This window comes from Furipterus horrens, unplaced genomic scaffold (genome assembly GCF_987537825.1).
Source record: "Furipterus horrens unplaced genomic scaffold, mFurHor1.1.pri manual_scaffold_4, whole genome shotgun sequence".
NCBI classification, from domain to species: Eukaryota; Metazoa; Chordata; class Mammalia; order Chiroptera; family Furipteridae; genus Furipterus; species Furipterus horrens.
The window spans coordinates 180,990,425-181,004,960 of NW_028327174.1; the positions used below are offsets into that span (position 1 = coordinate 180,990,425).

Sequence of the window (14,536 nt, forward strand, 5' to 3'; positions counted from 1 at the left end):
GCGCGAGGATGGTTGAGCCAACTCAGCGGCCCCATGTGAAGGGCCGGCCATCCCCTGCCTTCTCCCTTTGCCTATCCCACTGGCCATACACCACACCTGTCTCAGATACTTAAGTCCCTCCACATGTTCATCTGTGGCCTGAGTCCCTGGGGACAAGGACTATGTATCACCAAAACCAGACACTTGTAAAATGAAAGCCTGGTGTCTACTGCCTCCACTCTAGGATTCCTCAATGGAAAACTTGACGAAACAAACTTTAAAAGACTCTTCACCCTTCCCTAACCTTTAAAGAAGGCTCCTTCTAGTTACCTCAAGAGAAGGCTAATCAAACAGTGCATAGCTAGAGAAGTCTTCCTAGAAAGTGTCGGCTATTAGGACTGGGCAGAGATGACCGTGGTAAAGTCTTCTGTCCAATATACAGTACTGGTGACACTGGCCTCTCATGGACACTTCCAGAGCAAAACCCACCAGGCCAGTCCTGACCTCCTGGGCTCACACCCTCTGTAGGTCCTAAGCTCTCGTCCCTGCTCACTGGCTTCGCCCTTAGCTCCGCATCCCTGGGCCCCAGTATTCAGCCAGATCCACCCCCTCTAAGGGACCCCCTCACCCCTAATCATCTCAGCTCGCTGGGACACTGCCCTGTCCATTCCCAGACCAAGCCCCAGGCTTCCCAGCAAGCGTTAGGCCAACCTGCCACCAAGCAGCACCCTCTCCCACGGCCGCCCAGCCCCAGCCCCAGCCCCGCAGCAAACCTTGAGTCAGTGCCACCAGCCTCTGCACCTCTCCTCCTCTGCCTCCACTCTGCCCAGCTGGGGGGAGCTCAGGCACCACCTGAATAAGAAACCCCAGAATCCTTACCGATGGTCAGCGTGTCACTTTCATGGTCACTGCCCAGGCCAGCATCAGAACTGCTCTGAGAAACACTGTCCTCCTGATGGCAAAGAAGGAGGTGAGAATGGGTCAGGGGCCAAGCAAGGCACAGCCGCCGCCACCGTGGCCAGGGAGGGCTTCTGAGAGGCTCTGCTGGGTGAGAGCCAGACCATAAAGCATCTCCTGAGAGGCATGCACGGGGCGGCCATGGCTTTGAGGCCGCTGTCAGACAGCCTCCCTTCCTGGAGTAGAAAGCCAGCAAGCAGAGCTAACAGAACTGTGGCCTGAGTGTGAATGCCACAGGCGGGCATTCGTCGGCCACCTGAGGCATGGCGTTTACCTGGCTACCAGTCGACTTCAGTGCTCCTCAAGCTGGTGTGTGTGTTTAATCACCAGGACACCTGGCTGAAATGTAGATTCTGAGTAGGTATGAGTTGGGCCCAAGTTTCTGCATTTCTAGCAAGCTCCCAAGTGATCCCCGACGTGGCTGGTTCTCAGACCACGCCTGGAGTAACCAGGTACTAGTGAAAAGGTACATAAAAGGACAGGAGTTCAAGGTGGCTTGGGATGTAAACATTTTAGGTGCCACTGGTTTCAACACACAAATCTCAGGCACGGACTGTTGTACAGCGGAAAACATACTTGAATATTGGTTTCTGGCCCCACTTATATTATTTACCTGCTGGGTGAACTCCAATAAACCAGCAAGTCACTGCAAGCCTTACATTCCTCATCTCGGACAGTAATTACAGTATCTTCTTCCCAGGGTTACTACTCTGCACTTTGAGATGATGTTTTTTAAAAAATGCATAAGTAACAACAAATGCTGCAAAGAATTAATTATCATCGTTATTTTCTTTTATGCCCAGAGTCCGCTAAAGTGAGTGCCTGGCATGAAATCAGTGCTCAGTAAATGTTTGCTGCTTTGCAGTTTAAAAGGTAAAGTCAATGACATTTCAAGGTAATGGGCAGAAACAGCAGGGCATTCTGCAGTCAAGGCTCTTAACTCTTAACAAGTCTCTTCTCTTCCACATAATAGAGTCCTCTGAGGACCTTCTCCATCACTCATCCTATGTGCTTCCATAGGAAAAAGAAAATGGGACCCAACAGAGCTAGCTTGATGGGAACAGAAGTCTCCTGAGCTTTCCACATATGCGGTCTGATGTGACTCCAAAGGGACCACAGCGCAGAGAGGGCAGCGTCAACATGGCAGAGTGGGGTGGAGGCAGAGCAGCCATTCACAGCCAGCAAGTCCTGACTCCCCAGACCCAGACGCAGCCCCAGCCCAGCACGGACACCGCAGCTCACCTTTTTCAGGTACGACACAGTGCTACTGCTATTTCTGCAGGAGCTGAGGGAGGATTCCACATCCTTCTTGACCAGGGTCAGGTAGTAGCCCGTTCCCAGCTGATTCTTCAGAAACAGGGAGGAGCCCACACAGCACAGCTTCCCATGGGAAATGATAGCAATCCTGTCGCCCAGGATGTCCGCCTCGTCCATGTGGTGTGTGGACAGAATAATGGTGCGGCCTGTCGGGCACAAGCACAAGGGCACGGGGTAGGAGACACCTGTCAGTTCCCACTGACTGAAGTGGATAGAACTGAAAAACTATTAGCAGGGGGAGGCAAGGAGAAGGCCCTGGAAGCCTGTGTGGTCATGACCCTGACAAAGGCAAGGCTGTGAGTGAGGACCGCTACTGCATCCTCATAAAAATAAAAACAGCAACATCTCGGAGCTACCACCTGCCAGGCAGTGCACTAAGCAGCCTATACACATTCTTACTTAACGTGATCCGCTACGAGGTCAGCACTACTATAAAGAGATGGAGAAAAGTTAAATGATTTTTCCTAGGTCTCTGGGCCAACCAGAGCTAGTCCAAAGCCCATACGTTGCATTATGTTACCACAGGTGGTAACCTTCCATATCTTCTGTATCTCTGAGCAGATTGCCAATCATGCTCCTGTGCCTCCCCCCACCCCAACTCATTTATTCATCCACTCTTTCAACAAACATATTTAACGCACTGTGTTGGGGACCGAGATGAACAAAGGCACAGCCTCTGCTCTTGGGAACCTCAGTCTGTAGGGCACACGGTTATAAGACACGTGGGTAAGTTTTTTGCTAGAAATGGTGCTGGGGGCCGGGGGGTGCCCAGAGGAGGTGACCTTTATCCCTGTTTCCTTTCTCTTTGTGGGCCCCTAGGTAATGGAAGCATAAGCTTTAAGCATCTGATAAACCAGGACTCCCACCTCCACATTAAGGGTGATCACAGAGCTTTAAGGAAACAAGTTCCCCCTTTTCCTTGAGAAGCAATTTTGTTGCTCTAGCAAGAACATCCACGAGCTATGACACGGAATAAATGCACATCGTTTACCTTGTCGATATTTCAGCAGGAGTTCCCATATGCCCCGGCGGGAGTAAGGATCCACGCCAGCTGTGGGTTCATCCAGAATGACAACCTTGGATCCCCCAACAAAGGCCAAGGCCACAGATAGCTTTCTCTGCATTCCACCTATAAGGAAGAGAGAGGCAGGCTGAGGACCAGCGCCAGACAACGAGTTAAGGCAGAGGTGGTGAGAGAAGAATGGAGGCGCATAGGCCGTCTGGGACAGGCCAGGGACATGGTTCTGAGCCCCCCTCCCAGTAGGGGACCCTGGGGCAACTGTTTGGGGGGGGGGGTGCATGTATAGGAGAAGGGGGGAGGGGAGGGACTCTGAGCCTCACCTGACAGCTGACTGGTCTTGCTTTTCAGTTTGCTGGGTGGCAAGCCGACATCCAGGGCCATCTGCTCCATCTCCGCTTTCACAGGCTTCTCGGCGAGCCCTTTCAGGCGGGCGTAGAACCAGATGTGTTCTTCGACAGTCAGCCTGGGAACAGAGGGGCAGGTCAGTCCTGGGGCCTGCAGGACGCACTAGAATACAGTGCCTCCTGACCCAGAAGAGAAGGGCATGGGCACATGTTTCTTTCCCGCACCCTTTTTTAACTTAACCAACTTCTGAAAAATAAACTTCAGGAAGGATTCCAGGAAGACAGCAGTAAGCAACCCCATGAGCTGCTTCTGATACTGAAGCTGAGATGTGACAGGTTACTTCCAACCTTTCCGAGCAGGCCATCAGGCAACTACAAGTCCTCAGAGGACCCCAAGCAAGAAGCTGGCTCTGCATTAATCTGGAGCAGCCCCCGTAAACTTCAGAGGACCTCAGACCCTGAGAGAAGGGAGACAGACCCCTGTGGAGGACATGAGCTTGAGATGCTCACTTTATGTTAAAGGAAATTGGGGCTCAGAGGGAAAAAAGTCCTTGGCCAAGGTTACAGAGCTCAGGTCTTCCTCTGCTCCACCAGGAGGGCCCTTGGGGGCCCCTTATGGCTGATGGGGAAAGCCAGCCTCAGGGAGGGGTGTGGCAGGAGAAAGGATGGGCCAACTGATGCTCCTGGAGGACAGCAACGGAGAGCACCACTTCCCAAGCCCCCGTCCCTGCCTGGACTGATGCAGCGTCTCCCACGCAGTCTACCTCCTCCTTTTCCTAAAATCAAAGGACAACTAGGTCTTAAAACGCCCAGGCAAAGCCTGCCTCACCAGAGAACATCAAACGCTTAGTCCTACCCCACCCACGACTTAGGGCACACACATCCTGAGAGGTCCTGCTCCTCGGTGTGCCTGCTGGTACTCACATGTCAAACAGCACATTGTGCTGGGGACACACTCCCAGGTTCTGCCGGATGGTACTCAGATCAGTGCGAATGTCCTTCCCCAGGATGTAGGCGGTGCCCGAGGTGGGAGGAAACAGCCCTGTCAGGATTGACCTGAGGACAAAAATTGTGAAGTACAGGTGTCAGCATTAACCCTGCCTCCCCAGAAATGCTCCATTCCCGGCGCATTCCAGGTGCATCAAGCATCGCCCTCCTCCCACCCCCCCCGTTCCTTCCTAGTGGACTCTGACATCCCACAAAGCAAAGAAACCTTCGTTTTAATGAATAACTGGGAGTGGGCCCACGCGCTGGAAATGGCCATTTCAGTATGAGCATTTTTTACATGAATTCCAAGTTGCAATGGAAAATACACTTTAAGACACACATTTTGTCTGCCTAAGATCATGTCCAGATAAAATAATGGTAAGAAATTATTCAAAGATAAAAAGCATTTTGTCGGTCTTAAGTAGTGGGATTTTTGTACACCTTTTTAAAAGATTTTCTGCAATGTTCATAATATATAGATTTTGCATTTAAAAAAAGATAAAATAGGAAAATAAGGTCACCCTCAATGATATATCCTTTGCAATGGATGAGGGACCACACTGAAAGCCACTGAAGCTAATTCTGGTGTTTGTATGGCCCATGCGCCCTTCTGAAGCTGCCCACAATAAGGTCCTTGTAGGTCCCAGGGAAGACAATCATATCACCAGCTGCCCAGCTGTTTCTCCCATCTGCTTAGAGGCAGAGTTCCTTAAGACTACTACCTCCCTCCAACACGTGTAGCCTTTCTTCCCACATCTTTGCCTCACAGTTCTGAGCAAATCAGCTCCAAAGAAGAACCTTTCCCAAAGCTGCCACAGCTTCAGGTTCTGGGAACACTCCTGAATTCAGAGAACTGAATGGGAACAGTCACAAAAAGAAACCACCCCCAGACTGCTTTAGGTGGAATTAATAATGTACAGCAGAAGAAAGCCTTTGGAAAGCACTGTCATGATTAGATAATATTTTTACAGTCATCAACTCCTCACGTGTTCCGCCCTTGCCCCAGCAACCAACACCATGTTCTTAGGTATGAATTTCTAACTGTACTAAAGACCCTTCCTGAGGCTGATTCAGAGAGAGCCACACCCTCTTCGTACATGGTGGTGGTCTTCCCGGCTCCGTTGTGGCCCAGGAAGGAGGTGATCTGGCCCTCGTAGAAGTTCAGGGTCAGGCCATCGACAGCCACCTTCATGCCATCTCGGTAAACCTTCATCAGGTTCTGAATGGACACACCCAGTTTCAGGTGGGTGGGCTCCTCCTCCATGCAGACTGCGAGAAGAGAGAAAATAGCAATGACCCCACAGAAGGCAATGAACAGAGGCAGGTGAAGACACAGCAGAAGTGTGTGTACTTTTAGGACTGTCCTCTCTCCACGGCTACTTCAGGTTCCTCAGGAAGGAAGGCAGGCTAGAAATACAGGCGTGGGCAAAAGTCAGTTAATATTAATAAATAATACACGAATTAATAAGTTAATAATAATATAAGAATAAACTCTGTTTCGCACACTCAAACTGTACACCTGCTTTTGCCCCACCTGTATTTATTTAGGGCCTGCTTGGGCACTGGTGCTGGGGATGAGAATACAATGATACTGGAGGATTCAACTGGGCGGGCAGGGAAGACTTGACAAACAATTAAAATATAAGATGCTAAAAACTGTTCAAAAAAACACATTTAAAGTGGCACGGAACTTGTGGTACACAGCCATCCTGTGGAGTACTACCCAGCAATGAAAAAGAATGAGATGTGTTTATACACATCTCAATGTGGATGGATCTCAAGGGAATTATGCTGAGTAAAAATCCAATCTCAAAGAAGTAATATTGTATGGTTCCATTTACATAACATTATGGAAGTAATAACATTATAGAAGAGGAGAACAGATGCTTGATTGACAGGTGTCGGGGAATGGGGGAGGTGGCCGAGGCTGTGGCTAGGAGCCGGCAGCGCGAGGGAGTTTGTGGGGATGAAACAGTTCTGCATTGTCTCTGAGCCAGTGATGGCATGAATCTATACATGTGATGAAACTGCACAGAACTAAACAGACACGCATACACACAAATGCTTGTGTACAGTAATACTGGTGAAATCTGAAGGTCTGTGAAGTGCACCAATGTCATGGATTTGAGACTTATACTGTAGTTATGTTAGGTGTCACTATTGGAGGAAACTGGGTGAAAGGTACAAGTTTTTTGCAACTTCCTGTGAGTCTAGAATTAGTTTAAAATAAAAGGGTTTGGGGGTGTTTTTTAACTCTATGGACTTTCAGAGAAGGAAATGACTGACTGGGAAGCTAGGAGGGCTACTCGGGGGAAGGGATTTGAGGAGCAAGGAGGAGTTTAAAAGGCAGGCAAGCTTGGGAACCCTCTCCTGTGAGAGAAAACGACACGCAAGGCCGGGAGGCGTGGAAGAACGAGACGCGTTCCAGCAGCTGTGAGCAGTTTTGGTGGCCGATGCAGAAGCCAAATGGAGGGAGGAGGTCAGGTAAGAAGACCACACTAAGGAAAGTCACACTTTCCCACTGGTGACTGGGAGGGGTTAGGGCTCTGGGCAATGAAGGGTGAGAACATTAAGAAGCACAAGCTGAGCTCGGTGGCAGCCACCTGGGGGCAGCCTACATGGGTTCCCACCTCTATGACCGTGACAAGGCAGGCAGTGAGGTTACGGCTCCACAGTCATAGTTTTCTTTATCTCTTCCTTCTAGCTATTAGGATAGCATGAAAAGTGGGCGGTGGAGCCGGACGGGGGAGCTCTAGAGTCACTTTTCAAGATTCCAAGAAAACAAAGACAACGTCCCTCAGGGACTCAGACGGTGACTCCCTGATAAGTCAACAGCACTACACACAAACAGCATGGGAGAACGTGCAAAGGGACATTGCATGCAGTTTCTCTGCCCCTGGAGTGGCTTTAGACTCTTGCCCCCAACACTCAGTGGGGACAGCAGCACTTACTTTCAGATACTCCCTTCTGGCTGGAACCAGGATGGCTCTTCGCATCCCTCTCCTCACCTAACCAGTAGGACTTGGTGCAAGGGAAATACCAGGGCCTGGGAATTCCATACTGGCCTGAAAGCAAAGTACAGGTTTAAATCAAGCTTGTCCACATTCCAGCATTCCCAAGATACCCCAGCCAGACCCACTCTCTCTGTCTTTGGAGACGGGACAGACTGGACTAGAAGTGGGGGAAGAGGGAGCTAACATTTGGTGAGACCTACCATATATGACATAAGTTCTGCACGTCTCTGAAGCTCCCAACAACCCTATGAAGCAGCTATTGTCCCCATTCTAGAGATGAGGGAACTGGGGGATAAACACTTGACCCAAGATCACTCAGCCAGTAAGCGGAGGATTCAGAATTTGAGTCCAGATCTGTATAATACAAGACGGCATATCCTATACAGGATGTTCAGGTCGGGGTACATAAATATTTCACATACTCCCCGCCCCCTGAGAGGAAAATTAGAAGGTGAACCAGAGTTAAACCTTCATCTCTCAGAATTTGATCTTACATGAAAATGCCTCCAAGGCAGGTCTTGGTCAAGGAGATTTATTAAGGACAGGAATCAAATAAATTTATATGAATACTAATTCAATTAAACTGCAAGCCAGGGCTTAGAACCAATATCTGTATTATTCACAAGCTGTGCTGCAGAAACAGAACCTCCACCAGGACCTCCACTGGGTCAGCACTGGAAGGCACCTCCTGGACGAGCCCACCCAGTATAACCCAGCATCACCTCCAAGCACGAACACTTAGCAGCTGTGTGGCCACAGGCAATAACTTAACTTCTTTGAGTCATAGTTCTCTCATTTGCAAACACTGGTTACAGTAGTAACTCCTTCAGAGTAGGCTTAGGAGGATTTTCAATGAACCCAAGTATACAAACACTGTATACAGTGCCTGGCACACAGTGCTCAAGAAATGAGCTCTAGCAGTAGTGAGAGTTGTACTTTTAGCACCAGCTGCTTCTCCTTGGTCTGTGTGTTTGCCGTAGACCTAAAGTCCTAGCCACTTTCCAGAGAGCTCCAGGCCCTGCAGAAACTGCAGGGAAAGGGCTCTTCCACTAAAACTCCTATTTCCCTAGCAGGTGGCTAAAGCAATGTGGGAGCTCAGTGTACCTGGGAAGACAGCCTCGATGTACCACGTCATCACCCCGTAGAGTAAGGTGTCAAACAGCATCATAGAGACCGAGGTGGTGAGGTTGAAGCCATCTCCCTCCACAGGGCTCTCGAAGAGGTTGTCCCACTGCACCCCGATTCCCTGCTCCTCGAAAAGGGCGAAGTACTCGCAGCCAAACCCAAAAGCCACAGGGGACAGCAGGCTCTGAGAGAAAGAGGCAAAAGTCACCCATCCACCTCCTGTTTCATTTTTCTAATACTTCTAATGTCAATTTCACCTGGAGAAATTTGAACGTGCAAAGTGGGTCAATTACAAGACATGGAAGCATTCACCTACGGAGTCCCTTTAGGGGAGTGGGCTCCATGGCAGTATATGAAATGATTCTATTTATAACCACTCATTACGCATACGCATTTCAGAAACGTATGTAAGATGAAGTACAAAATTTTAAGAATTTTTTGTTTCCACACATGCCCCGAAGGGCTCAACAATGCTGCACGTCACACACACTCATACATCCATCAAGGTCCTGCATGCCTAGTGATGCCTCATGTCAGAGGAGCCTGCCGGGGGCTGCTGATATTTAAGGGGCCCAGACTGAGGCACATGTGGCTCTTACAAGTGACCCAGGGGACAGCTGGCAGCTGGCCCTTATTTGTACAGGATTGCACAAGGGGCAGGAAGTGTTGAAGTCAGTGGCCGCTGGGGAGATGGGGCACCTGCTCCTCACTCTTTCATTTCAGAAAACATTACTCAAGCGAAACCCCATACGGGACACAAGGAAGACAAGAGTCAAGAAGGAACCAGCTGTGACCCCAAGAGCTTTCAGGTTTTTTTTGTAGCTGTGCCTTATGGTGAGCTGAACATGGTCAACAAAGGTGGAGAGAAAAGGTGGAGATGGCATCTACTGTCAAAAGGGGGTCCCCAATGCCATACGTCTCCAGATGGATTTAGGGGACCATCCAGCTTTAAAAAATTCCATCCGATTCAATTCGACCAGCATTCACTGAGAGGATTCAAGATAAACAATTTAACGAGGCATAACCCCCGACGTGAAGAAGCGTACGATATAGCACTGACGTTCACGCATCGTGGGAAAGTGACTCCCATCCTCTTGTCTCAGCGTGGACTATAATACAGAGGTGAAACACCAGGGGTGGCTGTGACAGCAGCTACTGCAGAAGGCCAGAGTCACTCACCGCGAAGATCTTGAGCGTGAAGCCCACGTAGTCTTGCCACGCCACGCACAGGACATAGGGCAGGTACAGCGTAAAGTAGATGATGCCCCCACAGGCTGCTGCCAGGTTGGCTCTGGAGAAGAGCGTGCTGATCAGGAAGCACTGCAGGATGGTCACCACGGCAAACATGGACAGAAAGACAAACACCACGCTGGGGTCGCTGTAGGGCAGCAGGTTTCCAAACTGGGAAGGAAGAAACCTAATAAATGTGCCGCTTTGACAAGTGAGCACATCCTCACATGACCTATGAGAAGAAGCAGGGCTTATTCCTACTCATCTTAAAAATGGCATCGAGGAGCAATGCTATTCATCTCTCTGAGGAGGAAACTGAAGGCTCGAGAAGGGAAATGACTAGACTAAGACCACACAGCAAAACAGTAGTAAAGTCAGGACCAGAGCAGAGTCCAGGGTTGATATGCATCAAGGTTCATCTCAACAATTTTGTTCTTTGTTTCTCAAAGAAATATTACCTGGTTTCCTCTTTTATAAGAACTATGATTCTTGGCGCCAAGAAAGAGTTGGGGGAGACAGCAACCCACACGACTTCTCCTTCCAAAAGCCAAGGAGATCTTAATATCCCCCTTGATAACCCATCATGGATTCTGCATTCCCACAATCAGCTAAACTCTTGTGGACTTTGAAGTTTCTCTCTAGCAACGGGGTATATTTGAGCAGGCTCTGCCAGCACGCAGTTGTCCCAGAGCAGCTCCCAAGCACCTGCCACAGGACCACGACCCTGCCACAGAGCTCCAGCCCTTGCAGTCAGATATCAGAGCACGAGAGAAGGTTTGACTTGAGCGAGAACTGCTCTGCCGAACTGTAGGATGACCTCAGTGAAGTCCGTGACCCTCCCTGCCTCATCTCCTTGTACGTTAAATGGGTTATTCAGTGAGGAAATACTAAGACAGTACATGCGATGTGCTTTAAACAGGGCTTGGCAACCAGTTAGTGCTCATTTGCAGTCAACAGTAACTAGTATTAAATTAAATGTTAGTTCCTATGCCATTGCACTACCCCTTCTTTAATTTTTTTCTTTTATTGATTCTAGAGAGAGGGGAAGAAAAGGAAAAGGAGAGGGAGAGAATTATCGATGTGAGAGAGAAACATCAATCAGATGCTTCTTGGATGCACCCTGACAGGGGACCAAACCCACAACTTATTCATGTGCCCTGATCCGGAATTGAATCGGCAACCTTTTGGCTCGCAGACGACACCCAACCAACCAAACCACACCAGCCAGGGCCTGCACTACCCCCTCTTCATCTTATGCATCCTTAAATGAAATGATTGTGGAGAAAGAAAATTGGCATATAAACTATTAACATATGTGGTGTCGGACACAGAACTGTGCCCACAGTCCCCTTATGGGGGGACTTGTCCCAGCCTCCACGTGTCAACTCCCCTGGGTTTATCACTGCTGCAGAGACACTTTCAGTGGCTGACTGAGGGGCCAGGGGCATGGGATGTCAAGGCAGGAAGCCTTGGAAGAACCTAAAGAGCTGGACATTTCAGCTCCATGAGGGACAATTCTGACAAGCTGTATATGCTCCTAAGAGCAAGGGGGTGGACCCTCCACTGCAGTTCAACTCCCTCTGCTCAATCTTGCATCCCCTCCATCCCTTCTAGAGACATTGACCCCTAATAAAGATTCATACGCCAAACTCTGTTTCAGCCTCTGCTTCCAGAAAACCTAACCTGCAACAATATGCATCCTTCTGATTATAGTTTCTAGATATTGCAGAAGAATCACCACCCAATATGAATAAGGCAATAAATAGCTCTCAGATGCTACCATGAACCTCTGCCAAGCAGATTGCACGGCACACTTAAATGTGTGCTAACCTGGAAAGCAAGCACCCCGGGTTTTACTCTTGGTTAGCTGACCTTGGGGAAGTCACTGCCCCTCTCTGGGTCTCAATTTTCCCAACTATAAAATGAGGGCATTGCAGCAGATGGTATGTCGGACCCCTTCCCTCCCGAAGAATATTGGCTTTTCTTCTTCTCATATAGTCCATGATGGGCTGTTCAGGAGGTCCCACCAGGGAGGAGCCAAGGAGGAAGCCTTACTTTCAGGATGACCACCAGCAGGGCGGCGCTCACAAGCAGAGGGATGAGGCTACTGAGGAACCAGCTGAACCAGAGGATGCCATTGTCCAGACCCATGATGCGCATGGTCTCCTTCAGCCGCGCCTCCTTCTCGTACACGATGCCCTTGATGATCACAGCCACAGAGTAAATCCAGGCCAGTGTCATGAAGAGAGGCATGGACCGGCTCATCACCCGCAGGAAGCTAGAGGCCCCAAGGAAGGGAAGGGGGAAGAGTTAAAGACAAGTGTGAGCCAGACTCATGAGCCAGCGCCTCCAGGCATGCATGCAAGAGAAAGCACCGCAACTGAGCCAAAGATGGCAGGCCCTCTGGATTCTGAAACGTGCAGGTTATTTTATCAAACACTGCATGAGCGGTGCACTGTACTGATAAAAATTAGACTAACAAAGTATCGCCAAAATCGGCTTCTTTGGGGGCCTACTTTAGTAACTAGGTAACTATAGGATGTCACTTAAGCTAAATGCAGGTGATTTTAAAGTGCTAAAACAGAAAAACTAAAAAAAAACAACTCAGCCCTGGCTGCTGTGGCTCAGTGGATTGAGCCTCGGCCTGCGAGTCAAGTGTCGCTGGTTCGATTCCCAGTCAGGGCACATGACTAGGTTGCACGTCAGGTCCCCAGTTGGGGGCGTGAGTGAGAGGCAACCACACAGAGATGTTTCTCTCCCTCTCTTTCTCCTTTCCCCTCTCTCTAAAAATAAAATAATTAAACAAATAAATTATTTAAAAAATAGTTTAAAAAAAAAAAAAACCAATTCATTCTCACATGATAAAGTTCACCATCTCCAAGGTCATCTCATCTCATTACTAAGCTGCCTTGCATAACCACGATGACAAATACATATCAGGCAGCTCTTGTCAGGAATATTTCCACACTGAACAGGAAATGCAGTGAAGTAAATGGGACACGGAGTCTGGATCCTGAAACTCAAGGCTCAGGTTCCCCGCGCGACCACTTCTGCACTTACTGCTGTGTGACAACAGCAATGGCTCTAAATGCCTCTGAGCTCCCACCACATCCTCATCTTAAGCCATCCTTTCTAGAGTAAGTCTGGGCTTAGGGGACCTTTGGAAAAGTCTTCCTTTGGAAAGCTCTGGCTAAACTTTCTGAAAATAAAAATCAAGATAATTCTGAGTGATGTGGAAAAGCCAGAATGAGCCATACAAAGACATAGACTATTGAATGCAAAGCAGAGAGCAAACACAAGGAGAGAAACCCTGCTCCTTCCGTACTCCAGTCTCTACACACACACACACTAGAGAATAAAGAATTTCCCATTTGGAGGAAACATTATGTATTTCAGATGTCTGCAATAATTACACCTCTCCTCATTCTCTCTTCCTAGAAACCATTAGATCCAAAGACACATCTCGCACAAGAATTTGGCAGCATGTACCAAGCACTAAAAGATTATCTTAGAAGTCTAAGACAAAAAAGGCCTTGTTCAGTTTTATTTAGATTGTTTCAAAATGTGATTTACCATTTACATAGAGGAGGCAGACAAATTTACATGCAGTCAGCTTTTATAGGTCTAGAACGCTGTCTCTGTGTTTGGGGGATGCGTGTGTTTGTGCCTGCGCTTGCGTGTTTGTCAGGGCACAGAATGGGAAATGTTGACCGAAAGAGTGTAAAAAACAAATAAAGTTCTGATTACCAGTGTGTGCATGGGTATGTGTCTCTGATGTGGGCCAAACTGTCAACCGCCCACATCTGGCATCTTATTTCCTGAAATCTTCACAGAATTTCAAAAACAATTTTTGACTGGTATCAACACCCGTGTAAAGTAAATAAGATCAAAGCATTCTGTCTCCTCCCTTGGGGGTGTGTGTGTGTGTGTGTGTGTGTGTGTGTCTGTGTGTCTGTGTGTGTGTGTGTGTCTGTGTGTCTGTGTGTGTGTGTCTGTGCTCCATCTGGGTAACGTGTTAGTCAGCTAAATAAAGACGGTGGCTTACTGGTGACTTACATGTCATCGACGTAACAGGGGTAGGGCATCTGCTGCATGTAGACACCAGTTTTTTTCTCGGTGCCCGTCAGCACCCTGATGATGGCCTGCTCCACCACATCCTGCAGGTAGGCGAAGCCACCCCAGACGTACCGCATGTCCTCAAAGGGGTCAGCCCGAGGACCAGGATCCCAGTATCTAAAAGCAAACCACAGGTGACCAAACGTCTCTTAGAACCACACAATAAAAAAAATCCAGTCACCCACAATCCACCACCACTCCCGAGCCACTGTTTATTTTTGTAGCTTACCTTCTGGTATTAAGTTGGTATGTACATATATTTTTAAATAGATGTCAGAAAAAGCATATCACTTATTAGTTTGGTTTCTTCCCCTCCATTGATTACCTAATATCGCATCAAGTAGACATACCAAAATTTGCCTAACCACTCCCTTTCCTATCGATTGTTTGCCCCTTTTTGTAAAATTGTTAACATAGGGAACTCAAACTCTTTTTCTTATTTTTTT

General features: G+C 48.5%; 1 protein-coding gene across 1 annotated transcript in view; it reads right to left on the bottom strand.

Annotated features, from left to right (window-relative positions):
- ABCA1 (ATP binding cassette subfamily A member 1) overlaps window positions 1–14,536 on the bottom strand; it is a 122,345-nt gene that overhangs the window by 30,591 nt on the left and 77,218 nt on the right. Inside the window, exons 14-24 of the mRNA XM_090274517.1 lie at window positions 14,031–14,207; window positions 12,030–12,252; window positions 9,924–10,145; window positions 8,724–8,928; window positions 7,557–7,670; window positions 5,703–5,874; window positions 4,543–4,674; window positions 3,595–3,737; window positions 3,245–3,382; window positions 2,179–2,399; window positions 859–931 (exon numbers count right to left, since the gene is read on the bottom strand). Coding sequence (XP_090130643.1) covers window positions 859–931; window positions 2,179–2,399; window positions 3,245–3,382; window positions 3,595–3,737; window positions 4,543–4,674; window positions 5,703–5,874; window positions 7,557–7,670; window positions 8,724–8,928; window positions 9,924–10,145; window positions 12,030–12,252; window positions 14,031–14,207 — 1,820 coding nt within the window. The remainder of the gene's footprint in view (window positions 1–858; window positions 932–2,178; window positions 2,400–3,244; window positions 3,383–3,594; window positions 3,738–4,542; window positions 4,675–5,702; window positions 5,875–7,556; window positions 7,671–8,723; window positions 8,929–9,923; window positions 10,146–12,029; window positions 12,253–14,030; window positions 14,208–14,536) is intronic.